Genomic DNA, 27,081 nt, shown 5'->3' with positions numbered 1-27,081 from the left:
CTATTGGGTCTAACACATCTTCTTCCAGCAGGTACAAATAAGTGAACCAATATGACAGCAGGAATTCTTACAGTGTCTCAGAATGATAAAGCAGAGCATGTGCACCACCTATACACTCATCGCATACACCCAGGAGAGCTAGGGAGTAAAACAACAATAACAAAACCCCATTGAAGTTTGCTCGCTCTGACCTCAGGTGTTTAGCTTCAGAAGAAGGACTTAGGACTCTGTAGTTCTAAAGCGGAAGTCGGCCCAATAAAATATATTGTTTCACCCATCTTGTGTACCTAGGACTACAGTATTTAGCATGACAGCAACTGATTACTACAGATATGGTAGCTCTAAAGCAGAAGTCAATATATTTTATTGGACTGACTTCTGCTTTAGAGCTACCATATCTGTAGTAATCAGTTGCTGTCATGTTAAATACTGTAGTCCTAGGTACCCAAGGTGGGTGAAATAATATATTTTATTGGACTATCTTACCCACCTTGGGTACCTAGGACTACAGTATTTAGCATGACAGCAACTGATTACTACAGATCTAGTATGAATTATAAAACCTTGTTTGTTACTTTCTCTTTTATAGTGGTGTTCTACTGATCTGAAGAAGCATAAGTTACAGGGCTGGTAAGTAATAAACAGCTTTCCAGTCTTCCACAAGGTAAACCCTAGTTAAGACAGGGCCAGGTTAGAAAGAAAAAAAAAAAAGAAAAAAAGTGAGGAGCAGAGATTCTCCTACACTCCTCAAAGTGATGTAAACACACAAACCCCCAAAGAGCACCTTTTTTTTTAATCCCACTGAAATGAATATTTAACAGATAGTAAAAGGGAAATGAATCAGAAGACATCAAAGCAGCTGAGTTATTAATATTTCATCTTTTGGCCTACATACAGCTCCAGCTCCCTCCCCCTCTTGCTTCCCCAAGCGGTTTGATTAAATGAACTACGGAAAGTCTTCAGCTAGAAGAGAAGCCCCAACCTTTCAGTCAGCCCTGCACCACCACAACAAAAGAAAGTGAGGGGCTCTGAACAAGTCCCACATCCCCCTGACCGTATCACCCTCCCTTTCCAGCCCCACCAGACAATACCTTTCCCATTCAGCTGCTTCAGCTAACTCATCCTCAGCCGTAAGGAGGCAGCTCCCAGGTGCCACACACAGGAATTGCTGCTGCTGCTGTTGTTGTTCAGAGGAGAAGTGTAACGCCCCTACACAACCCCAGCAGACACCCCCCCCACACACACACACACACCCCGCCAAGGCAGGTTAACAAAGCTTCGGGTCAGTCAATATCCACCAGCCCCTTTCCCCCGGCCAGCCCTATCGCAGCGCGGGCGGCAGCCGGGCGGTTTCTTACCGTCTCTCTCCGCGAAAAACTCCCCGAGCCAGGCGGCTTCCTCGCTCAGCTCCTTCCTCCCAAGCGCGGCAGCCCCCACATGCAAAGCCCTCGGCGGCTGGCAGGCTCCCCGGCCCCCGCACTTACACGGCTCGCCCGCGCCGCTGCGAGACACCAGCGCGGAGCGGCAGCGAGCCGGGCAGCCGCGCCGGGGACACACGGCTCATGCTTGGCGCGCCCAGACAGACACAAAAACCCGGCTCTGGCTTTGTCTCTCTCGGGGGCGGGGAGGGCGGAATTAACCCCCTCGGCTGCTCAGGCCCCCGGCCCCTTCCCGGCGCGGCTGCAACGCCAGCAAATGGCTCGAGAGCCGGATTGTAACTGGGAGCCGTGATGTCAGCAGCGGTTCACGCCCGCCTGCGGCTGAGACACCTTCTCCCCACTGTGATTCATGCTGCTGCCTGCTTGGATTTAGCATCGGGGGCCAGGCGAGGCCAACGCAATAGCCCCCCCTCCCCCTGCCTTCCCTCCCTCTAGGTGCCTGGGCTCAGGCGCTCCCGGCGAGGGCGGCTCCTGGTCCGGCCCTGCCCTTCCTCCTCTCCCTGCCGCTACCACCCCAAATCTTAGCATCGATTCCTAGTTATTTGCAAATACTCCCCTCCCCTAACCCACCCCAAAAGGGGGAATATGGCAGCAAACCGGAAACAGATTAAGGGAAAAGAACCAGCCCTTCCCCCCGGATATTTTTTTCTTCTTTTTTAATAAGGAAAAAAAAAGGCTCCGGGCGCTCTGCCAGCGGCTGGAAACTGGCATAGCCCGGAGCGAAGCTGCGACGTTTGCAAGACGGGGCTTGACGTCGCTTTTCTATGGGGAGAATACGGAGCTCCGGTCTCCAGCCCCCGCCGCAGCTAGACGGGTGGCGAGGCTGGAGCTGCTGCGGCGAGGAACAGCCCGCCGAGCTGGGGCGAGCTATGCACAGCCCCCAGAGCAGCTGCATCTCTGCTGGCTCTCCAGGGCTGCAGGGAAACCCCGGCCGCTCGCAGACTGGAATTGTTGTTGTTGTTGTTTATTTATTGTACTCTCTTAGCAACTAGGAGACCCAGTGGTCATGGACTGGGGCCCTCATTGCTGGAAAAACAGAACAATTGCTCATGCTCCAATACCTCTGTTAGTCTATGAGGTGCCACAGGACTCTTTGATGCTCTTTGCAGGACAAAAAAGATTGTCCCTGCCCCTGCCCCAAAGGGTTTCCCTGGTAAATATGGGCTGTGGCAGCCTAAACCCATGCAGGAGGCCTGTGTGTTTGCCCACGTGCTTGCCTCTAGGTAGCCTTCTAGAGCACAAAGAAATAGTTGTATTTAAAAATTACAAAAAATCCCACCTGTCTGCAGATGAGTCCCCACTGTTCCCTGAGGTGTCTAGGGGCACCCTAGTGATTACTGAGCTAATCTTGTGTCCTAAAAGTGCTTCCTGGGGGGTATTCCTGGGCTTTTCCGTGGCATTCATCTGAGCCCATCACAAGCATTAATGAGAAGGCCTGGAATCAGGGGTGGGTCTATGTTTTTTGCCGCCCCAAGCACGGCAGTCAGGCAGCCTTCGGCAGCGTTTCTGTGGAAGGTCTACCCCTGTCATGCAGATTCGGCAGCGGTTCTGTGGGAGGTCCGCCGGTCCTGCGCTATCAGCGTATCCGCCGCCCAATTACTGCCGAAACCACGGGACCGGCGAAGCTCCCGTAGAAACGCTGCTGAAGGCTGCCTGACTTCCGCCCTCACAGCGACTGGCAGGCCACCCCTCCGGCTTGCTGCCCCAGGCATGTGCTTGCTGCGCTGGTGCCTTCAGCCTGGAGCCGCCCCTGCCTGGAATTGTTGTTATAAGGCCTCAAACAAGTTTAGGGCCTAGAGACAGTCCTTTCCTCTAAGAATTTGCAATTTAAACAGATAAGACTGACAAGGGAGGGGAAATGAGGACAAAGAAGGAAAGTGACTTGTCCAAGATCACACAACAGAGGGAGGACTAGATCTCTGAACTCCCAGTCCTAGGATGTATTTACTAGATCATGCTACCTCCCGTGAAAGGGCCTCAGCTACCTGTCCCCCAAAAAGGCAGGTGGGTGGGTGGAGGTTCTGCTTAGACTTTTACATTAGCATTCCAAGTCGGATCTGGTTTTTAACACAGACGCTCTATGGGCAACTGGAGAACTAAGCAGTTGATGATATCCCATAAAAGTGGAACCTGATTAATGGAGAAGGGAAGTGATTTCCATGCAGTCTGTTTAAAATTCTTTGGGTTCATTTTTATTACTTAACTCTGACACCAAAAAACAGTTGGAAGAAAAGCTATTTTGTTACTTACTCCAGCCCTTTCAGTTAAGAACTGAGAGAAATATAAAGCCTCCTCTGCATCCTCCAAGAAAGGCTTTCAACAAGAGAAGGAAAACCAGCTTTGATGCTCCTGATATTTCTAAAGTAAAAAACAAAACCTCCCCTCTAGAAATTAGCATGCAAAAATAAACAACCTTTCAGGCCTTCTTTATGCATCATAGAGAAATGGAAAAGACCAGCCTTAATTGTATGTTATTTCACAGTTACCTTTAAGGTACTCAGGGAATCTAGCCCCACTGCCCCACCATGTTTGAAGCAGTAGTAATGGTACATATCTGAATGATCTCTAATACCACTGCTTTAACAGTCTTGTAAGTCACGCTCTGTCTCCACTTTATTCTCTTTCCCCATTCACCTGGGATCAGGATTTAAAGAACCTAGAGATCTCATTGCATCCCAGGAGGCTGTGGTCTACCAGTTAAAGGATGAGCTATCTTTGTGACTCCACAGGGGGAAATCATAAATTGCTCCATAACCAAATTCACAGACTTGAGTAAACACTGAGACTGCATTCCCCTCTCTGCCCACGTGGCCCCTTCAGGTCAGTGTTTTGGAAGGTTGGTAAATCACTGTGGGAAAGACCCCTACAGTCAAGCAAACCAACTTCCTCTTGGCCCTGGAGAATGGCCTTTTTGGAGCCAGGCAGAAGCATTCAGCAGATCAACAAGAGGAAGTGTAGGGCTGAATGTCAGTGAGAATAGAAGTGGAAATGAAATAGGATTCCTCCCACGCAGCTCAATACCTTTTCTCTTTTTAAGGCACATGTGATCTTCCCAAAGAGGGACATTTTTCAGCATCCCACCCTAGCCACTAATTGGCACTAATTTATAGATGCAAATTTGGCCCGCTGAGAGTACTGGCAATCATGAGGTCTCCTGCACAAGCCAAAACATGGACACATCAGATTATTTATATGCACTTTGAGAAAGGTACTTGGATTGACAGAGCAGGAGTCCAGATTCCTCTCGTTCTATAGAGAAGAACAGGTACAGCTCAGGAGAATAAGCTTTTTCCCTGCTAACTTGTCCTTGTGCCTTGCTACTGACCTGGACATACTGTTGTTATTGATTGAGGATCCTGGAAGATCTTTGAACTCAAGCCCTGACATCACAGTAATGGTATCTACCTACTTTAGTGAGCATGTCTCTGCTGCATGAGTATCTGTACAGTGCTGCCTAACCCCTCCTTCAACAAGTCCCTCCAATCTTTCCTTGTCATATTATATCCAAGGAAGAAATTAGGTCCAGTACTTAAAGCACACTTGTAGCTTTTCTATGAACCGTTAAATCACAGGCAGAATAAAACAATCTATTGTCCGTAGCAAACAGCACCTCAGGTCAGGAAATCCCATGGAACTCTGAAGTGGTTTGATTTTTAAAAATCACAGTACTTCAGGCAGCTGCTGACACTTCAAGAAAGTTGGAAACGTTGAAGCATTCCAGAGACTTGCATGACTGATTTTTTTCTTTATTGAAAAAGCATTTCCTGTGACACGGCAGAAGGCCGACAAGCCTGTGAGTCACGAGGAACAAGAAGTCATACCAAAAACTAATTCCATTATCTGAGTGTCCAGCACATAGTCACTTGGAGCTATTACACTGAGGAGCTGTTCACTTGATACCTTCCTTATCAGTTTATCATTGGAGCATGCAGTTTGCAATCTCAGTTAACAGTTTTTGATCATTGTCATACTGAGGACAGGCCCCTGCCTTTTCACCAGAGAGGGCTGGCTTCTTTACACTGCCTTTAACTCATGTATGGCTACTGGGCACTGATGCACAGACAATATTTAGTTATTTGCCTAGCTCACAGGGTTGCTGTGAGGACCAGAGCCATAAAGCAATTTGAACATGGAAGTACTGCACAAGTGTGCTTATTATTGGATAGCACTGTTACTTTGTTACCAGAAAGCCAACCAACAACCAGATTTATAAAGAGTTTTGGGTTGGGTTTTATTTGTGACTAGGATCATATATGCCGTGCTAACTCCAGCCACCACCTCCCCCTAGTTCACTGATGCAGGACTTGATGATGAGGGGTTCCTTTATCTTTTGGTGACAGACTGTTAGGCTACTACTGGTGCCACTAGCAAGTATGAAAGTGAGGTGCTGTGAGATCTAAATGATGAATTCTTGGCTCGGAACCACAGGATACATGAGGGAGGGTATCTTGTAGATGCCCCTCTCATGATAAATACTTAACCACTATGGTGATTGTTATTAGGGTCATATAAGTACCAAGCTAGATAGGATTTTGTCTACATACATTTCAGTTTCTAAATATCTTGGGTACAGGTGCAGAGATACCATTGTGATAGCAGGCTCTCCATTCTCCACATTCCCTCCAGCATAAGCCAGGGCTAAGATTCCTTTTCATCCCCCCTCACAACTTTCTGGATTTTTGGTTACAAAAGGCTGTAAGTTAAGCTGGGCCATTTTTTAGGACCAGATTGGGAGTCCAAATCTTCTCACTGCTCAGAAATGTAGTCCCAATGAAGTCAATGTAAGCTACTCGTGCAAGTAAGTGCTCGCCAGCGAGAGTGAGGGATTCACCCTCAGGCCCAATATGAAGTGGAGTTTGTACAGCCAGGTCTTTTAAGGGATGCTCATCCAATTTAATGGAGAGTCCTTTGGGTAGCTGAATTTTATTTTCTCTTTTGTAGCCAAATCTGTTTCTATAGGGTGTGTTGTCATCACAAAACTCTCCACCTCTGGGAGCTGTTCAGTGTTGCTCAAAGGAGAACAGCAAAGGGTTTTGTCCCATTTAACATGCAATAACCCAGTTTATGTTATGATGAGGGTGATGATGTGTAGACTTAAAAATCTGCAAAAATACACATTCTGAAATCAATCTACTCCTCCTTCTCTGACCTGCTAAAGCTCCGATTCAGGAACACAACGCAGGCACAACAGCACTTAAACACAAAGCATTGATATTAATGGAACTTAAGCATGTGCTTAAGGCTAAGCATGTGCTTCGGTATACCAGAATCAGTCCCAAGTGCGGGGCTGTCCCTTGGAGCTGCTCATGCCCCTGCTAGCACCAAATGCCAAGCATTTTTCTTTGCTTTCCATCCTGCTCAAAATGTTTTTCTTGGTCCTTTTAAAATCTAAACAGAGATTATGTTACTAATTGGGGACCCTCAGCTCTTATCTGAACTTTTTTTATTCTCAAATGATTCTTCTGTTCACCATTAACTGGTGCCAATAAAATTCACACTTTCAAAAGCCAAGGGAGGGGAAATTGGGCACACGGCAAGGTTTAAATTGATGCATAAAAGAGGCACTTTCAACTTGAATATAAAAACCAAACCACCAGACTATCTAATTGAAAACAATTCCACTTTCGGACAAGTCTCACATGTCCTGATTTTTTTGTTAATAATTTCTTTTAAAATGTGGAAGTGTTTTTCTGCTCCCCTGCTGGTGTTTATACAAGTCTTTTCAGCAAGGGAGAAACTGATAAAGAGTGAAACTGACTATACACAAAGTGCTGTCAACTGCACAAAATAAACAAGCAGAAAACTATGAAAACATTTATGTATTCTAATTTATTTCTGTTATCGCCTCCTAGATGTTACTTATAACCAGTAATTGTAGGTGCACATTTTTCAGACAGAAATGTGAGTTGCAGATTGAAACGTCCATTTAACATTCATCTAAACAGTTTTTCATCACTTATTTTTAAGGCCTCTGTTTGACCTGAAGTCCACAGCATCTGTCTTATACACACTACACCTAAGAATCATGCTCTCCCCATGCAGGAAGAGCCTTCAAGATCAGGAGTGAACTAGAGAGCATAGATATGTGAACTTTCTTCACTCGTTGTATAAAGTAAAAGGAAGCCCGCTGAGTAAAGTAGCTGAGCTGAGTCCCGAGCTCTCAATCCATAGCCGTGGATTTACACAGTGCATCTATTCTACTCCAGCCAGATTAATTTTTAAGCATCTTGGCAAATTTTAAAGCTTTGGTCGTGTGAATCCAGTTCCTTGGGCTGGCTGTGTTTTGCTCAGTGCAAAGTCCAGACAGCTCTGCACAAATTGTGATGATTATTTAGAGTGTAGTAGTGTCAGAGATGCTGGACAAACATTGAGGTAAACACAGTCTTTGCCCCAAAGAGTTTACACTCTACAGCCCTGATCCTACAAAGACTCATGCACATGCTTCACTTTTAGCCCATGAATAGTTCTACTGAAGCCAAGCTGAGTAGGTGAGCAGCTGGACTTGTCTACATGGGGAAACTGACTGGAATAGCTTTTGCGGAACATGCTCCATAATTTTTCAGCGTGAACCCTTATTCTGTTCAGTTTTCCCACATGGACAAGAGCTATGTTTGCAGGCTCAGGGCCTAAAAAGACAGACAAAAGACAAAGGCTAAGGGATTACAACACAGAAGCAAAGCGCTCAAGGAGATGGTTGATGTGCACTTGTTAGTTCCCTTTTTACTTTTGTATATGATATAGAAACAAAACATCCCCCATGACCCTGTATTTCACCTTCATTGGTTTGCTGCTGTCTTGCAGGTGTTGCAGTGGAAATGGGTCTTCAGGAGGAAAGTGAATGGTGAGACGGTGGTGGCTGTGTGGGGCAGCCCGGGAAGGAGTAGGATGAAGGGAGGCTATCATGAACTTCCGTGGCATGACAGCCCACTCTGTTCTTTCTAATGTCATTAGCAGTACTTACAGGTGGGAAAGCAGTAAAGGGTTGTTACCCTAAACAATGATGTTTCACACAGCAATATCAATTAGAGCTGGTAGAAAATTTTCCAGCAGAACATTTTTCCGTCAGAAAATCCTGAATCCACAACATCGAAATGTTTTGTGAGCCTGTCGCTTTCACTGACATTTTTTGATGGGAAAGTATGAAAACATTTTGTTTCAATAAGGCCAAACCAGTTCATGTGGTCTTTTCCCTGACACTTTACAATAACATATAAACCTCAAAATGATAGTCACACCTAAACATTTCAATTGGGTCAAAATGAAATATTGTAGCTTGCACAAAATTCAGAGATTTTGATTTTTTTCATCCTAATTTGAGGCAAAATCAAGTTTAAAAATCTCAGAATTTCCTGTGGGATAGAAGTTTTACTTATTTATTTATTTTGACCAGCTTTAACAGGGCTAGAGAAAAGCAATACCAGAGCCTCAGGAAAATGTTATGGGCCAGATCTTCACCCCGTCTGGCTGATTTGCGAACAGTGCAGCTCGGGAGTCCTCTGGTGCTGGAATTGCAGGGTGGCACAAAGATGGTGAAGCCAGCCTGCGTGACCATCACCTCCAGCATAACGGATGTGTCTAGAGTGCATTGAGCTCCGGCAATCCTCAGACAGCAGAGCCATCCTAGGCACAGTTCCTATCAGTATAGGGCTGCTCTGAGTTATGATAGTGGCTGTGTCAGGGCGAAAGTGAGTGGTTAAAGCCAACTTCCCTCCCACGTTGGATGTGCCAAGTGCAGCACAGGCAGGATGTTGCCTCCGAACTATTGTATATTGCTCCTTTAGCTAGGGATGGGTTGAGGAGACTAGATTCTGGTTCTGTGAAATTGAAACCAGGTGTGGTTTGGCTCCATGGCTACTTTCATCTGAACTACAGTTTGAGGTGGGGGAGGGGATATATATATATCATTCCAGCCTTGCCCCATCGCTCTTCTGAACCCAGCACAAATACCACACATCTGCACTGGTGCATAATCCATGCATCTCTCCATAAGGGTTTTTAATCAAGAGACAGACAGATGTGTATTTCAGCCACTCAAATCAGTCAGATCCAAGGGATTGGGAGTAACAGCGTCACAGGGAACACAGCCTTAAGGAACTTTCTCTACACAAACCCCAACAGCAACAGTAGATCCTTGCTGCTATAACATCCATCAATTAGTAGATGAGCTGATTAAACAGTTGCCCTCTGAAAGGAGGAGAAATGTGTCCTAACAGGCCCCATACACGTAACCCAGCTCTGTGACTGTACCAGCTCCAGCAAGGAGCACAAATAACAAAAGGAAGTTGTCAGTGTTGGGACTTGAGTCAGCATTACTCTAGTCACAGAGTTAGGGAGCAGCTTTGTATTCTAACTGCACAGGGACCAACTGAGAGCCTGTATCTAGTGGGATCCCACAGGAGTCTGTCCTGGGTTCAGTACCATTCAATATTTTCATTAATTACTTGGATAATGGAGAATATGCTCAAAACATGTGCGGACGCCACGACGCTGAGAGGATTTGCAAGCACAGTGGAAGACAGACTTAGAATTCAAAATGACTTTGACAACTTGGAGAATTGGTCTGAACACAAGAAGAAGAAATTCAATAAAGACAAGGGCAAAATGCTATACTCAGGATGGAAAAATCAATTGCACAGCAATAAAACAGGGAGTAACTGGTTAGGCGGCACTACTGCTGAGAAGGATCTAGGGATCAGAGTGGGTCACAAATTGAATAAGAGCCAACAATGTGGTGCAGCAGCGAATATCATTCTAGGCTGCATTAACAGGAGCGTCGTATGATGACACAGGAGGTAATTGTCCCGCTCTACTTGGCATTGATGAGGCCTCAGCTGGAGTACAATGTTCAATTCTGGGTACACACTTTGAGAAGAGGTGGACAAATTGGACAGAGTCCAGAGGAAAGCAACAAATATGTTAAAAGATTTAGAAAACCTGACCTATGAGAAAAGGTTTAAAAGAACTGGGCATGTTTAGTCTTGAGAAAAGAAGATGGGGAGAGGGGATCTGATAACAATCTGTAAATAGGTTAAGAGCTTTTATAAAGAGGACAGTGATCAATTGTTCTGCATGGCAGCTGAAGGTAAGACATGAAGTAATCGGCTTAATCGGCAGCAAAGACAATTTCTGTTAGATATTTGGAAAAAGCTTCTAACTATAAGGGTATTTAAGCTCTGGAATAGGCTTCCAAGGGAGGTTGTGGAATTCCCATCTTTGGAGGTTTTTAAGGACAGATTAGACCAACACCTGTGAAGAATGGTCTAGGTATACTTGGTCCTGGCATCAGTGCAAGGACCTGGATTAGAATCAGTGTTTCTTAGCGCCGGATCTGTGGACCAGCATTGGTACGGTAGATCTCCATGGCAGTTAAGAAGTCAGCCATCCGGTCCCTGGTATCAAAAAGGTTGAGAAACACTGGTTTAGATGACCTCTCAAGGTCTCTCCCAGCTCTAATTTTTATGATTCTATGAAGCTTCCCTGTGCCCCCATTAGTGAAACTGGGGTGCTGATACCCCCTCGCAGTGGGGGTATGATGCTTAATGAGCTATTTGGACAGCACTCTGATAATAGAAAATGCTAGTGCTCATCAGGGCATTTAGGATCAATGGGATTTCTTGCAAATTCAGGTACCACTCAGCATAAATAAGGGTGGCAGAATCTGGCTCTCAGAGTAAAGTCCTGGCTAAGCAATAACCGTGAGTTGGAGGATGGAGGTGGGAACATAACAGTTAACATATATTGGATGAATGGAGACATCAAGATGGGGAGAGGAGTTAATTAGGATAATGCAAATGCAAGGAAGGTTAAGCTAGGAGGAATGGCATGAAACTGGGAGACAAAATGGAGGTGAATATCAGGGAAACTTTGAGCTGGTGGGAGGTATTAGACTGTAAGACAGTCTCCCGAGGGAAGGGCTTGGAGCCTCATCACTTTGGGAACATTTCAGTCTAGATGGTGGCCAAAATATTAGCAATGGCCAATACGGAATGATTCAGTAGTGGCCCCTGGGACAGACAAGATCACTAACCTGGTCTTTTCCCTGTCTGCTTTCTTATGTCTCCTCATTTCCTTATGCGTATCACCTCCAGGCCTAGCACATTCCAGCATCTGAGTCATATTTTTACATTCCTGGCAGCAGAAATGTAGGCTGGGAAATAATCCCAGGCCATACCTTTTGACTGGGGAAGGGGGCGGATCTGGGCAGACATCAGTCTTCTTCAAAGATGGCCCGAGGCAGTTCATTTCCTATCAGTGGGGAACCTCACCAGGGTGTATCTGAGGCAAACAGAACTGTGTGCATTAGAATTAAAGTAAATTAGGTCTGAATAAGATTAATAGGGATTTAATTGAACTGTGTGAACAGAGACTTCGGTCATGAGCTACTTATTAGCCAGCCTCAAGGGATTGTGCTACTTGTACTGGAGAAGTACAAGGATGTATTGTTTGTGTAATATCTGTGTTCAAAGGGACAGCAACCGCTGCAGCTCTAAAATGAGGGGAGGAAGCTAGGATGGCAACCAACTGGCAAATTAGAAACAATCCCAACTCACAAATGTATTTCTTACGAAACATAGACCTGCCCCGATGGAGTGAAAGGAACTCAGCAACCACAATTAACTGAGGGCATCCAGCTCCTACTTCCTGGGCTTTGGGCTCCCAGGACACTCTGGTGCTGACTAGGGCTCTGTGCAGAGATCAGTATTTGGATTCAGGCTTTTGGACCAATATTCCTATCTGAAAGCAGGACTTAGTCAGGTCTTCAGCTCTCTTTGGGAGGGTAATGACAAACCCGCCACAAGGAAAGACTTCAGGGATTAAAGGATTTACCACAGAAATGCAGTTGTCCTTTGTACCCTCTCTCTTAGCTTTCTGCTGAGGGTTCGAGAGGTGATGGTCACCAGACCCCTGGCTGAACTACCTATTTCCATCCAACTCAACGAACGGCCATCAGACAGGACTACACTTCAGCCACTATTAAACTGGTCTAGATTCAAACCAGGGACCTAGAGGCAAAAATCCCCATTATCCATCTACTGAGCCATCTGATCCCAGTCAGTATCATTAACAAGCAGGGTTTTAATCATTACTGCACCTTCCCTAGAGCTCTCAGAGCAAAAATATCCCACAAGACACAAATTAATTTAGTCATGGTATCGTTTCCTTTCTCGGGGGGAGAATGTATATTAAAGGACCGTTTGCCATCTTTCAAAAGGAGTCAAACACAAACATCTACAGTACCTTACAGTATCAATTAACTAATTCCTTACAGGTGAGGGGATCTGAGCAGCTTTTTTTCTAACTGTCAGACTATTCTTATGACTAACACTATTTATGCCCCTACTCACTCACTCCCAAATCAGTGGCTATTTTCACACCGAATACTCGAGAGGAGGCAGCAAAGTTTAAAAAGTCTGTCGCTGAATTTTCCCAGTTATCTTTATTACATATACATTTCAAGAGAAGTTAAAATACAATACATATTGTGACAGGTTTCAGAGTGGTAGCCTTGTTAGTCTATATCAGAAAAAAGAATGAGGCATCCTTGTGGCACCTTAGAGACTAACAAATTTGTTTGAGCATAAGCTTTTGTGGGCTCAAACCCACTTCATCGGATGCATGCAGTGGAATATCTCTACCAATGTGATATATGCCATCACGTGACAGCAATGCCCCTCTGCCATGTACATTGGCCAAACGGGACAGTCTCTATGCAAAAGAATAAATGGACACAAATCAGACATCAAGAATTATAACATTCAAAAACTAGTCGGAGAACACTTCAACCTCCCTGGTCACTCAAATTACAGATCTCAAAGTCGCAATTCTTCAACAAAAAACTTAAAAAACAGACTCCAAAGAGAAACTGCACAATTGGAATTAATTTGCAAACTGGACACCATTAAATTAGGCTTGAATAAAGACTGGGAGTGGATGAGCAAAAACCATTTCCCCATGCTAAACAGAGACTGGAAATGGTTGGGTCATTACACTAATTGAATCTATTTCCTTATGTTAAGTTCTCCTCACACCTTCTATGGGTCATCTTAATTATCACTTCAAAAAGTTTTTTTTCTCCTGCTGACGATAGCTCATCTCAACTGATTAGACTCTTCCTGTTGGTATACATACTTCCACCTTTTCATGTTCTCCGTATGTATAAATATCTCCTGTCTGTGTGTTCCATTCTATGCATCCGAAGAAGCGAGTTGTAGCTCACAAAAGCTTATGCTGAAATAAATTTGTTAGTCTCTAAGGTGCCACAAGTACTCCTGTTCTTTTTGCAGATACAGACTAACAAGGCTGCTACACTGAAATCTTCCCCCCTACTGTTACACACACCTTCTCGTCAACTGTTGGAAATGGGCCATCCTGATTATCACTAGCAAAGTTTTTTTTCTCCTGCTGATAATAGCCGAGCTTAATTGATTACCCTCATTATAGTTAGCATGGCAACACACATTTTTTCATGTCCTCTGTGTATATATATCTTCCTACTGTATTTTCCACTGCATGCATCCGATGAAGTGGGTTTTAGCCCATGAAAGCTTATGCTCAAACAAATTTGTTAGTCTCTAAGGTGCCACAAGTACTCCTCGTTCTTAATACATATCGTATTACTCATCTGTGAGCAGAGCCTATATGTTTAGCTAATCAGAGGGCTGAACTACATTACGCTAAGAAATAGACTGGAACCTCATCTATTTTTAAAAAACAACAAACTAAGTATTCATGATTCCTGTTTACCAAAGAGTGACTAAAATTCTGACTGGCAAAAAAAATGATGGGTTGACGTGGAGGCCTGTCATTTCAAGGCAATGACCATACAATCCCCATTAACTAGCATGCTATTTAGGCTGCAACATAGTCCCCTCTGCCTTTCCAGCAATATGCATGTTACCACAAAATACTTTGTGCTTCTGTTCTAACAAATCAAAAAATCCATCAAATCACAAGAAGAGTGACTGCTTCACTGGCTCAGGACACATGACAAGTGCTGATCTGTCCTCATTTTTAAAAGAACGGCAAAACTTAGCTGCACCTGTACTGGGACAGCAACAATTATTTTCATTCCCTTGGAGTCTCTGGATAGGAACATGGGGCATACCAAGGAACTCATGGCCTGCAAAGATGAGTGTTCTTTATCATCTATTTCATAACATTTTTTTGCTGCATCGAGAGATCATTCTAGTTATGGAGTTGGGGTAGAGGGTGGGTGGGGTCTTCTTTTGTCTATTAGTGTTTCATTCGGTACTCTGTTGAAAATTGACTTTAGAACAAATAAAGAGTGAATTCACAGAGGGATTCTCCAAATCAGGTTTTAACCACCACTAATGTGCTTCCAGCAACCAATGTCAGTGACAATCTGTGTGAGCAGGGAGGCAGAGCATCTGGGACAGTACCTACAGCACAGTTGAGAAGCGATTAGAAATTTGAGTCAGACCCCTCTGAGTCCAAAAACCCCCAGAAACACAAAAAGGAACAGATGGTTCAGTCTCTCACCTCAGCAGTGGTAATTTGTAGAAGTGCAAACATATTGTTTTGCTTATGTTGTAGAACAAATGCAGTGTAATATCTGATACCCACTGACAGGCATCAGACCTGCAGCTGGATCCCTCCTGTGTCCATTAACATCAGAGAGATGCAGCAGTGTGGCAGGGATATGTCCATGTGGATCTGACTGCAAGACAGGAGCATTAATCAACAGAACACTTTCCTTCAAAGCAGATCCTAGTGCTGCTCTGAATTCCAAGTGCATTTAAGCGGCAGTTCTCATACTAATGACCCACGGGTGATCAAACAAGCTGGCATGTGAGCTATCATTGGGGGTAGTGCCTCTGTATCACCATGTATGTTTCCAATCCTTTCTAGCCACATTTAAATCTAACATTAGGTCTCTGGCCTCAATGTGAGAGCCTGAAGGTGCCTGGCTATACAGCAACAGACACCATCATCTCTGCTGTGCTTCACAGTGAGCTTATTGTCCCGTGGATTTTGCATTGTCTCCCAGGGCAGGATAACAGTTGACTTCAGAAGGAGTTCAGTGAGAGGAAACACAGGATACTATGCTAGGAAAAGCTGCATGCACACCCAAAATTTGCATAAGAGCACTATAGATGGGAGGACTGATAGAATGATTTCCATGCTTTGTTAGCAGCAGAACGTGGTACATAGAGTTCTGTTTGTTGCAGGCAGACAGTTTGCAATACTCCTAACTTCTCTGCTGCCGCTTCCTATAATGGAACATCTCTGTGTTTCTGAAAGCCCAGTAATCACCTAGTCCTTGCATTTTTTCAGCCCTTCTGACCACAAAAAGTTTTGAGGTTTCCATATTTCTTTCAGGCTGGAAGCAGAGAGGAAAAGTGTTTACATGACTAGAGTGGCTGAAGAAAGCAGTCACAGAATGGTAGCGACAGGGGCAAATGAAAGCCCTGAGCTGGGCGAGTCTGGACTCGGGGTAGTTATTACCTATGAAGAATATGTTTTTTAAAAATCTAACAAAGCAATTACTACTAAGCAATAAAATGCACTGATGTATTTTAGATGTAACAACAATACAAGTGAATATAAAGCTGGGTAGTGTGATGTCCTTGATCCATTTGACCCATCTATCTTTAAAAGAATGACTTAGAAAAAGGTATCCTCAGTGGCACAACACATGCCCCCCATTCCATGCTTCCCTTCACATCCCAGCCAGAATGGAGGACATGCAAGTGTAAGCTTTCCACCCCACCAGAGGTGAGATGATCCATACTGACTAGGACAGTTAAATTAACCATCTGGCTGTGTGCAGTTCACTTGTCTTTAAGGCTCCTTTACAAGGCCTTTTATCTCTTCTTCTTGGTTTCCTTCTTGGGTTTCTTACTCAGCTGCGGAGCAGCCACCTTCGGCTTCTTCACCACCTCTGAACTTTTAAACTCAAAACTGTCAGAGTCCTACAACAGTCAATTAAGAAAGGAACAGTCAGTAATGTTTTCAGGCAGGAGATCTGTATTTCATATCTCACCCAAGTTCAGAATCTGAGTGTCTATACCAAAAGGAGTAAGCAACTAATGTAAGGCCTTGTCAACACACACATCGCACCCATTGGTTTAAACCTGGTCACATCGCTTTAAACATGCAGTCTGTAAATTACTGATGCAAGCTAACCCCATGTTATCCAGATTTAATCTGATTTAGGAGTATCCATCCTGTTTCTTACACGGGTTTAAAACCATACACGGTTACTGATGCAACTCTGGGTATAGACCAGATCTCAGAAGCCAAGCAGAACCACGTTCCTTTACCCAGTGAAGTTACACGCTTTAGGGAAGACTTGGAGGAGGAAGAACAAAAGGTAGCTGTGATGGAGGGCAGGAAACAGAGAAGTGAAACTAAAAAAAATTCCAAATGGGAAGAACAGAAAAAGAATTCTGAAATCAGCTGTACATGTGCTGAAACATTCAACAGGGATTTTGCAAAAATAAAAACATCATCATGCAGCAGACAACTCCCACTCCTCCAAAAAACAAACAAACAAACAAACAAACAAACAGCAGCAGAAATTTAAAGCTCAAAGAGTTTGTAATTAAGCCCCCAGATCTAGGAGAGAAGTTAGAGACAACGCTCTCTTCACCTGGACTAAGAAGGATAGCTTAGAGACATCCCAATCTCTTCCTTCAAGGGAGATGATAGATAACATTTCTACTAGGGGAAACAAACTCTAGTCATCTTGGAAAAATGCAAGGGAACAGAGCCAGCCTCATCCCAGAAGGCGCACACACGCAGATTGCCTCGTTTCATTAAATGAATTTGGATATAAATATTGCTTACGCTTCTACATTTCTATCAGTCAATATGTGCCAACTGGAAAAGGACACACAAAAATGGCAGAGAAAGACGTGTTAGTTTTAAGCTTCCAAGAGAGAGTTGCAGATAGTGCAGGGGGAGGGGAGTAGCTGACAGTATCCTTTTAATCAATGAGCTTGGTTCAAATGTTTCTCAAGTTGCAGCACTATTACTATTCATATCTGTGTGGAGGAGTCTTGGCTGACATGCTGAAGGATGCAATCGGTGCATGGGGAGCTGGCAAACAGTGCAGCAATACTTGGAGAAATAAAGCACTGTGCAGTTCCTATTCAGTGACACAGAGTTCACTGCTGCCATACAATGATCACTGCTGCCTTCTAATGTTCAAAGCACGGTAGTCTTCAAAGCCTGAAGCCTCCTCAAGTGAGAGAGGCTGTTCTGAATGCTACAGACTCAAGAAGCTGGTGTCGCTCCCATGACCAGAAGACATCTAGTCTTGTTTATTAGCTTGTAAATCGATCATATGGGACTTTTCTGCAGCTCCTCTAAGAGGGCAGAGTATGCGTGTGGAAAATTTAACCACAGCATGTGCATACCACGGGATGGTTCCTTAAGCATTACAACTCCTATTCAGTGCCTGGCTTTCAGCTCCCTTGGCCAAAGTGTGAGCTCTCCTTATTGTTCACTTTCAAAGTTCAGGCCATTAAACATTCCCCCCCAAACATAACAGGGCCAAGAAAATGAAAGAAACCACATGTCCCCTCAAGCTGCAGTTTGCTCTCACACACACAAACACACCTTGAGAAGGTTCGGCACCTTCCATCTTAGAAATATATCTATAAATTTGTTAGTCTGTAAGGTGCCACCAGACTCCTCGTTGTTTTTGTGGATACAGACTAACATGGCTACCCCTCTGATACTGTCTATAAATAGATTCTTTACATTCAGTGCATTATTGCAGCGTTCTAGGCTCCGGACACACAAAGTAGAGTTAATACTGTGAAAAAGATACCCTTCATCTTTTCCCAACAAGAATCAGACTTTTCTAACCAAATCTACTGCCAGCTGTAAAGAGAACAAAACTTCCCATGTTAAGTTATTCCTGTAAATACTGGTTTCCACCCTACACATCAAGACAAATATAAAATCAGTATGTATTGTGCTCTGATTGCCATCAGGAAAAGTTGGTGTAAAGACTAAAGACCTTACAAATACAGAGGTTTCCAAGTGCATTTGAATCTTGTTCTATCAGAATAGCCAGTTGGACTTTGATCACTCCAGCTTAGCCCATATTTTACATTTTAACTCCATCTTACATTTGCTTTGTGCCCTGTAGTTTACATTATCATCCCCCTCTTGTGCTGACTACAGCCAGATGGCCTTCCACGTGTCTGCAGAGGTGGGGGTCAGTCTCAAGAGCTGTATTGCGGTGCCAGCAAACACCAGGAAATTCAGCTGTATCGCATGCAGTGATGCCCTTTATCAAGGATTATGCACAAAGGAGAGCTAAAGGTCTCTTGGTGAAAAGGCAGACTCTACTGAGGGTATGCCTTGATTGGCTTCTTGACCAACAGGGTAAAGAATGGACCAGACCAATACTAATGTGGCAATGTAGATTTGAGACTGAGGTCAGCCTTTTGTTTGTGTTCTGGAAGAAATTGGGAGCAATGCAGAGGCAAGTACACTTAGCCTGCATGAAAAGTGCTGATCCCCTGTGCTGATGCTCAGAGAGGCCCTGGCAGGTTCAGCTGTTCCCACCTTCTGTGGCTGGGGAGTGGGTTGCAGTGACGTGAGCAGGGCTGACAGGGGCGGGGGGGGGGGAGCCGATACAAATTACCGGGGCCCTGGCTTCATCGGCCCTGTTTAGCCTGTCTGCCCTTGCTGGGGGGCCCGAACTGTTAAGGTAGAAGAGAAGTAAAGGGATCCTCGCAGGAAAGACAGGAAGCACAATTAACTACAGAATTACTGATCAACTACTAGGTTCTGGCTACCACCTGTGCCCACGCATGCTGGTACTGAAGAGAACAACTTACTGTCTTATGGGACTTTGAAATTGGGAGGATTATGGCCAATACACAGATCAGCTGGAAAATGGCTCCAAAAAAGAGTCCATAGCGCAGCACGTTCTCCAGGAACGTGGGCTCTGGGACTTCAGGGGGAGAGAAATCCAGCTCGGCAGCCATGGCAGAAGCTTCTTCCTCCTTCACGAACACTCTCAAGAAGTCTGGTTTCTACAGTGAAATAACGACAGCAGATTGTTTATTTTGAGTCATAGTTTCTAGAATTCAGTCCATTTTATTTTTGAATAAAACACTCTCACAGAATAAAGTATGTTGGTGCCTCTAAAGGCATTGTCAGGCTACAGAGACAATAACAAGGAGGGGACTGGAAGTCACACTTTAGATGCTGTAATCTTTTGCAATCTGCTGACTAGAATAGCCTTCCGATGACTAGAATAGCTTGCTTATGGGTGGGAGGAGGCCAAACAAATTGTTATGTATGTGCTGGCCATACAGTGATAGGGGGACAGCAATGAGCAAGTATATATTTACTCCTGAAACTGAACATGTGATAACATAACTGTCTATTGTGTGTTTTTAGCATCTTCTGCTAAAGTATCTACTACAGGCCACCGTCAGAGACAAGCCACTGGGGTAGATGGACCCCAGTTGGATCTGATATAATTTCCTCTGTTCACAGAAAATACTCATTTTTCCCAGGATAATCCATATTCTATCATCCTGAAAAACAGATGTTGATTTACATTCACTCCTCCTCCCACCCCACCCCCAAAATAGCCATAGCTAAGAAAGGTGACAACTCCACAGAACTGGGACAAGCCAGAGAATTTGTCTTTGCAGTTAGGCAATGGGGTACAGAGACCTTCACCTCTAGGGTACAAGTTCCAGTGTGACACTAGGTTAGAGGTACTAGCTAGCAGGGGGGCATGGACTAGGATAAGGAGCATTTTGCACCTAAGGCACTGCATCAGATCCAGTCCAGTCCCAGAGCAGGCTGGAAAGTGACCCAAAAGGCCCTCCTCTGTAGCTGCTCCATGGCCTGCGTGAGGCCAGCTGGTGGGTCCCGCTCCTGTCAGTTCTTGGTGGGCACATGTCCCATTGCAAGCAGCACTAACCGGGCTCCCTGGCCCTAAGGGCTGATCAGGCCAGAGCAGGGACTCCCTGCTGCGGAGGGCAGCGTGCTCCCAGCGATCCCCTGTGTTAGTGGGGGTCGGGTGGGAGGGAGGGTGAGGCTGTGAAAGGGATGAGCCACATGGGTCCAACTCCCTGCGCAAATCCCAGTTGGGAGCTTAAACCACAGGACCATTCTTCCTCTCCTTCTTAAATGTTATTCCAAATCGTTTGTTAATGGAGAAGCCTATTCATTTTGTGAATCAGGGAAACAGCTTTCTATAATAATGATTAAGTCTCTTGCCAGAACTGCTAGATAAATTCAGAGGCTACACCTGCCATGGTAGTCACAAGAGTGACACTTAAGTGATATGAGATGCTATCAGCACCCTGAGAGGCATGCTCACAGTTTTCCTACTTTTACTTGGCAGAGCTGATTTAACAAGACATCCCGTTATATTGACATACGACATTAAAGGACAAGGTCAACTTGAAAGGTACCCATGTCCATAGGTATGTGCAGGATCAGGGTCTAAAACAGCAGGACCTGTGATTTATTTACTTGTGCACACAACATTCTCCAGTCCCCAATGTTAAGGCTGTTTGCAGGATTTTGCTACCGGTGTGTTTCAGTTAGATCCCCAAAGCAACCTCTGTGTTTATCAGACTGGGAGTGATCTGACAAAGGAGTAAATGGCTTCTTTAAACTCTGTTTAAAATACAAGAGGCCAGTCCTTTAACTAGATCTGCCCTCAAAGCAGGAGCTGATGGGGCTCTACACAGGCACCTCTGCAGATCCAAATGCAGGACTAGGTCCAAAATGATGTCAAGCAAGTATGCTCAGAAGTAATTTGTTTCAACTTTCTTATTTTAAAATCTTCATCCAAACCAAGCAAAGTCTGCAATTCTTAGTGAGGAACAGAGGCAGGGGAAATTTTAAACTTTACTTATTTTGTATCTGACTTTGTTTAAAAAAAAGTTAGAACTTTTTCTTTTTTTTAAAGATTGTATTCCCTGCCTTCATCCTTCTCATCAAATTGAAAAATAGCAAAAAGGATTTTTGCTCAAACTTTCAACATACAACAATAACTTTTTTTATTTTTAAAACACCCTCCCACTAACCCGCACTCATACGTCAACCTACCAAAAATAAATCTGCAAAAATAAACCAAAAAAGGGAACTGATACATGCAGTGTGAAAATAGAGAACTCCTGATTTCATACTGCACAAATTTCGCTTCCATCCCTACTTATCTATTTCATATCTCATTGTGGCTTAGGGAAGTTTTCTAAAATTTTCCCCGGGGTGTTAGCAGTATCAGGAGCCCTAGTGTAGAAAGCGTATCAGCTGCCACCACCATTTTAAGCATTGTGCCATTAGATCTGCTCACAGATTTATATAGAAAAGAAAAAAAAAAAGAAAAAAGAAAAAAAACCACCACAGAAAAGTTTCCTAGTGTAGATAGGACTCTTGCATCTAACATAAAGCCCAAACCTGCAAACATTTACACATGCATTTAACTTTACATACATTAATACTCCCAGAGGGTCTAAGTTAAATACAGGATCAGGGCCTTACAGCTGGGCAGAACACTTCCAGGCTTTTGTCTTCACTGCAAAAAAAAAAGTGAGTCTTTACTTTACATCAAGTCTTTACCTCAGTGTAAAATCCTAGTGAAGACAAGGCACAGGTAGCTTTTATCTCAAAAAGCTAGTCAAGCTAAACCATAGCAGGACATGGGGTTGACTACAACTAGCTACATCAAGTAGTCACATCAAGGTAAAAACTAGCTGTGCCTTGTCTCATAGGAATGGCCATACCGATCAGACCAAAGGTCCATCTAGCCCAGTATCCTGTCTTCCATCACTGGCTAATGCCAGGTGCCCCAGAGGCAATGAACAGAACAGGTAATCGTCAAGTGAGCCATTCCCTGTTGCCCATTCCTAGCCTCTGGCAAACAGAGGTTAGGAACACGATCCCTGCCCTCCCTGGCTAACAGCCATTGATGGACCTATCCTCCATGGACTTGTCTCCACCAGGATTTTACATCAAGCTAGCTATCTCAGTGTAAAAACACACTATTTTTGCAGAAGCGAAGACATAGGCACAGAGTTGTAACTCTGAAGCTAACTTGTCACAGTAGTGGATACCATGGGCTTAATCTGGCACCCACTGAAGTCAATGGAAGGTGTTACAATTGCCTTCACTGAGTGCACAATCAGGAACTGTGCCCAGTGGTTATGAGTTTTCAGGATCAGGGCCACAGGTTGTAAGCTCTACAGAGAAAGGAATGAATCTGTCATTTATAACGTTTGTACAGTGCATAAAACAACAGGGAGGAGGACAATCCCTCATTTGGGGCCTATCACAATATAACTATACAGCACCATGCACACTAAAGCCACTAAAAACAATACATCATAAATCCATCTTTGGGTAAAGACAAAGAATGACAGTGTTAGAGCAAAAGGTGAATGTTTCCAGTGATCAGCCAAAGTGGCCAGATCTGCGTATCTGAAGCTAGTCAGTAGGCCCTCAATAGAAACAGCCTGAATTTCAAGGGCACTGGGAGCCAGCAGCTCCCATTAGCTTCAATGGGATTTCAGGGTGCTCAGCTCTGCTCTTCTGAAAATGAGACCACTTCTATTTACAGCTAAGGGTTTAGGGGCCTAACTTTAGGTACGCATATTTGACAATTCTGGCCTGGGGCTTTAATGGAAACAGCTGAGCAGCCTTCTAGCTGAGTGACAGGCTTCACGTTCAGGGTGTCTATTCCCTCTTTGATAAAGTCAGTTAAGAGGACACCTGGCCCCAGGAAGATTATAAAGAAAAAGAAGCGAAGCAAGGGGATTCATTTGGTGCATGTTTCCAATTGTGAGCCATGCATGGGCTGGGCTGGGCAGGATTCCTATTAACCTGATGAGACTCCTCCTGTCCATAACACACAAAGGGGAGACATTTTCCACTCCCCGAATCCTTACTTAAAACAAAATAAAAAAAAATCCCTTCCTGATTTAGCTCTGGTGACTCAGAGCCCTTCCTTACTCTCTGTTCTCCTGCCAGGTGCGGGGCTCTCCTCTACACCCCCAACTGCACAAAAACCTTTCTGAGCATCCTGAGTTTGTATCTCACCCTCCCAACCTGTCCTGAGCACCCCCACATGCCTACCCCAATCCTCAACCCCCACCCCATCCTCTAAGCCCCCCATCCCCACCCCATCCTCTGAGTCCCCTTATCCCTACCCCTATGCTCTGACCCTCCCCATCCCCACCCCAATGCTCTGACCCCCGTCCCATCCTCTGAGCCCCCATCCCCACCCCGATGCTCTGACCCCCGTCCCATCCTCTGAGTCCCCTTATCCCTACCCCGATGCTCTGACCCTGTCCCATCCTCTGAGCCCCCCATCCCCACCCCGATGCTCTGACCCTGTCCCATCCTCTAAGCCCCCATCCCCACCCCGATGCTCTGACCCCCGTCCCATCCTCTGAGCCCCCATCCCCACCCCGATGCTCTGACCCCGTCCCATCCAATGAGCCCTTATCCCCACCCCGATGCTCTGACCCCCGTCCCATCCTCTGAGCCCCCATCCCCACCCCGATGCTCTGACCCTGTCCCATCCTCTGAGCCCCCATCCCCACCCCGATGCTCTGACCCCGTCCCATCCAATGAGCCCCCATCCCCACCCCGATGCTCTGACCCCCGTCCCATCCTCTGAGCCCCCATCCCCACCCCGATGCTCTGACCCCCGTCCCATCCTCTAAGCCCCTTCACACGCCCCATCCCCCCGACCGTCCACCCCCGCCTCTCACCTCCCGTTCCAGCGGCCAGGCCTCACCGCCACGGGAAGTGATTCCTCCCAGCGCCGCAGGAAGCGCTTCCTCCCATAGCAACCAGCTCCGGGCCGGCGTTGCTAGGGACCTCCGTAGCGAAGGAGAGGGGGGCGGGGCACATGTGACTCTTTGCCCCTCCCCCCCCAATGTATTGACATTTACCCCCAGTTGCACCGCTACAGCCCCCGCTCGAGCGCCGGGGCCGCCTGAGGGGAGCGGGGCTGCACACTCAGCGCACAGACCCGGGCCCTGCCCGTCACGAGTCCGGCCGGGCTGGTCCCACGAGCCGGAGGGCAGGGGGCTGCCCGGCCCGGCCCCTGCCTGCAGGGTGGAGCTGGCCCCGAACTGCCCCGGGTGTCACGTCCAGGGTCTGGACTGAGATGGGGCCCTGCCCCGATCCTGCAGCCAGCTCCCCGGGGGGAAGGGTTGTGTGCCCACGCTGTTCCGATAGTGGGGGGTTTTATTAGCCATGGAGCACGAGCTCCCCTCCCCCTTGGCCCGGCCCTGCAGGTCCCGGGCACTCAGACTCTTGCAGGGGTGGCCAGACTGGCTCACGAGCCGCACACGGCTCCTCTAAGTGCGGTTCGCAAAGCCCCATCCCACCTAGCAGACTGGGGCAGGGGCAGCTCAGAGCTTCTGCCCTGTGAGGACGGGGGGTCTTGAGGCTTCAGCCCCACGGCAGGCACCTGCTGGGGCTCGGGGCTTCAGCAGAAGTGGGGCTGAAGCCCCGAGCCCCAACAGCCACACCCCACATGGCTGAAGCCCTGAGCTGTGGCAGGCACTGGGCTCTTGAGCTTCTGAAGATTAGCGTCTGTGGCTCTGAGGGTCAGTACGTTTGGCCACCCCTGTACTATAGTGATGAGGACACTAGAGAACCTGAATAGAACAAAGGGTTTAACTCTGCCCCATAAATATATTATGCTAAATCTAAGTGGGGTCCTAATTATTCCCCCCTAACCCATTCCCTTCATTTTGGGGTTACCATTTTTCTTTCTTCCTACTTGTAATTCCTAGTCCCTCCTCTCTTTCCTTTCATACGTTTGCTCAGGCTATTCGGCAGCTGGTGGGGTTGCTGGAGTTGGTGGCCATTTGACTAGATAAGCCTGTCCCCTGTAGGTTTATCATCTCAACCCGATTGTTCTGCTTCTGCGATCCCTTATCTCACCATCAAAATATTTAGCTGTCATTTAAGTTTATTTCTACTGTTTGCTTCAGTGACCTCAAGCAATTTATTCTAGATGTGCCTTGTTCTGTATATAATCGGCAACCTGTTTAATGTTACTTTCCTGATTTTCAGAAAGCAGGTGGTTTTGGAAACCCTATCTGGTCTGGCTCTGTCTTATATCAAACCCTTTTATAATTCTGAATACCAAGGTAAGGTCCCTTTGAAATCCCTCTGCTTCTTCACGTTAATATGGGACCCCTATCTCAAGGCTTCTCTTTTAAACCATGCCTTCGCCTGAACACTCGACCCTGGGGCCAGCTGTGGCACAGTAACATCCAGAAGGGCATGTTTCCAAATACCAGGTCCAAAATAGGTTGTAATTCTGTTGTCTATTCAACAAACTGCCTAAGGAAGCAGTCTTGCACAATGCTGCCCCCTCTAACTACATGTTCCTCTCAAGATTGGTGCAATTGTTATCTAAATAGATATGAATAATTAACAGAGGCCACCCTCCCATCTACGATCAATGATCTGGCTTTTCCGTTTTCACGGACTTCTTTTTACCTGTAATTTTCCTGAGCTTGTCTCCTTGAAGTGCTTAGGCACAACAATAATGAATTGCACTTCAGTCTGTGCTGTGTCCAAGGAATCTGTCATTTAGCTACCCCGATTCAGGGCCCAATCATGAAAGGTAAGGTGATCTGCAAAGAAAAAAAAATACTTTCCCCCTTCTTTGTCATGTATTAAAAAGTCTGAAAGGTTTTTCTTTTCCTCCCTACTTTTTACCTTAGAAATATCAGTAATATTGAATCTAGTTTTCCTTGTTTTTTGTTTTTGTTTTTTCCCTGAGTACTCACTGACTATCCTAAATGGGTGTGGGGAGTTTTCTCAGCCCTGTGAAGGGTCAGACAACCGAGTCTGTAATAAATGGATTTTCTGACTGCTTATCAAGTGTTTGAGTTCAATAGGTGTTAGTAAAAACAGGCGAATAAAAATTACTTCCTCCCTCACTTAACAGGTTTCACTTATTTGGTACCTGAGATGTCATAGTCCTAGTTCTCTGGTTTTCCAGAGACATCCATGTTAAAAAGGGTATAGAGGACATGGATGTCTAATGTGAAAAACATTCAGGAAAAAAAACCCACCTTAGAAACAATTCAGGGAACTGACATCACCCATAGCTGCTTACATTTAGGGTTGAGCTTGGGGAAGGCTGTGAGATCTGCCACTATAGGCCCAAAACACTGAATTAAAAAAATAGTCTCAGGGACTGAAAAATCCTTTCACCAATAATTCTGTGGAAATGGACATCAGGGAAGATCCTGCCAGCCTAGCAAAGGCGGCCAGATGACATTCCTGACAGAGAAAAGACTCAGTGTCAGGTTGTTAGCTGGTGTAAAGCTAGCTAATCTATTGAATTCAATGGAACTCTGCAGATTTATACCATCCTGAGAATCTGGCCCTCAGAATCAGAAGTTGCTGGCTAAAGAGGGCAAAATACACTATTGTGTGCTTATGTTCAGCCTGATACAAATAGGTATTACAGGCGAAAGGTCTTTTTTCCAAAAAAGAATTCAACTAGATGTTTTGAAATATAAAATGGAAGTCAATGTGGCTCAGAAAAACAAACACTTTACCTTTGCAGGTCTTGCATTTATAACAATAATCCACACTCTGGATTTATATAATCCCTTTCGTCCAAGGATTTGAAAGCCCTGTAAAAACTAAA

General features: G+C 45.4%; 2 protein-coding genes across 7 annotated transcripts in view; both read right to left on the bottom strand.

Moving 5' to 3' along the window:
• The window catches only part of SRC (SRC proto-oncogene, non-receptor tyrosine kinase), a 71,098-nt gene extending 69,160 nt beyond the window's left edge, over positions 1–1,938 (bottom strand). For 3 of the 4 annotated variants that reach the window (XM_050917366.1, XM_050917368.1, XM_050917369.1), the window contains exon 1: positions 1,359–1,938. The gene's annotated coding sequence lies outside the window, so the exon portion shown is untranslated. Of the gene's footprint in view, positions 1–1,091; positions 1,127–1,358 lie in introns of those variants that run through there. The other variant, XM_050917367.1, reaches the window with a different exon arrangement.
• Positions 1,939–12,857: 10,919 nt separating this feature from the next.
• On the bottom strand, positions 12,858–24,319 carry MANBAL (mannosidase beta like). Of its 3 annotated transcripts, none has more exons than XM_050917509.1 (3): positions 24,167–24,319; positions 19,259–19,456; positions 12,858–16,372 (listed from the first exon to the last, which is right to left on the bottom strand). In XM_050917509.1, exons 2-3 carry the CDS (start codon positions 19,406–19,408, stop codon positions 16,265–16,267), a joined length of 258 nt encoding a protein of 85 aa, XP_050773466.1. In that variant the 5' UTR covers positions 19,409–19,456; positions 24,167–24,319; the 3' UTR covers positions 12,858–16,264. The 3 variants fall into 3 exon arrangements, with proteins under 3 accessions (XP_050773466.1, XP_050773465.1, XP_050773467.1); XM_050917508.1 differs by lacking the exon at positions 24,167–24,319 and adding an exon at positions 21,888–21,969; XM_050917510.1 differs by lacking the exon at positions 24,167–24,319 and adding an exon at positions 21,936–21,956.
• Positions 24,320–27,081: the final 2,762 nt, after the last annotated feature.

This window comes from Gopherus flavomarginatus, chromosome 11, assembly GCF_025201925.1.
Source record: "Gopherus flavomarginatus isolate rGopFla2 chromosome 11, rGopFla2.mat.asm, whole genome shotgun sequence".
NCBI lineage: Eukaryota > Metazoa > Chordata > Testudines > Testudinidae > Gopherus > Gopherus flavomarginatus.
The sequence above is the reverse complement of the archived record's forward strand: the minus strand, read 5'-3'. Positions and strand labels throughout refer to the sequence as shown.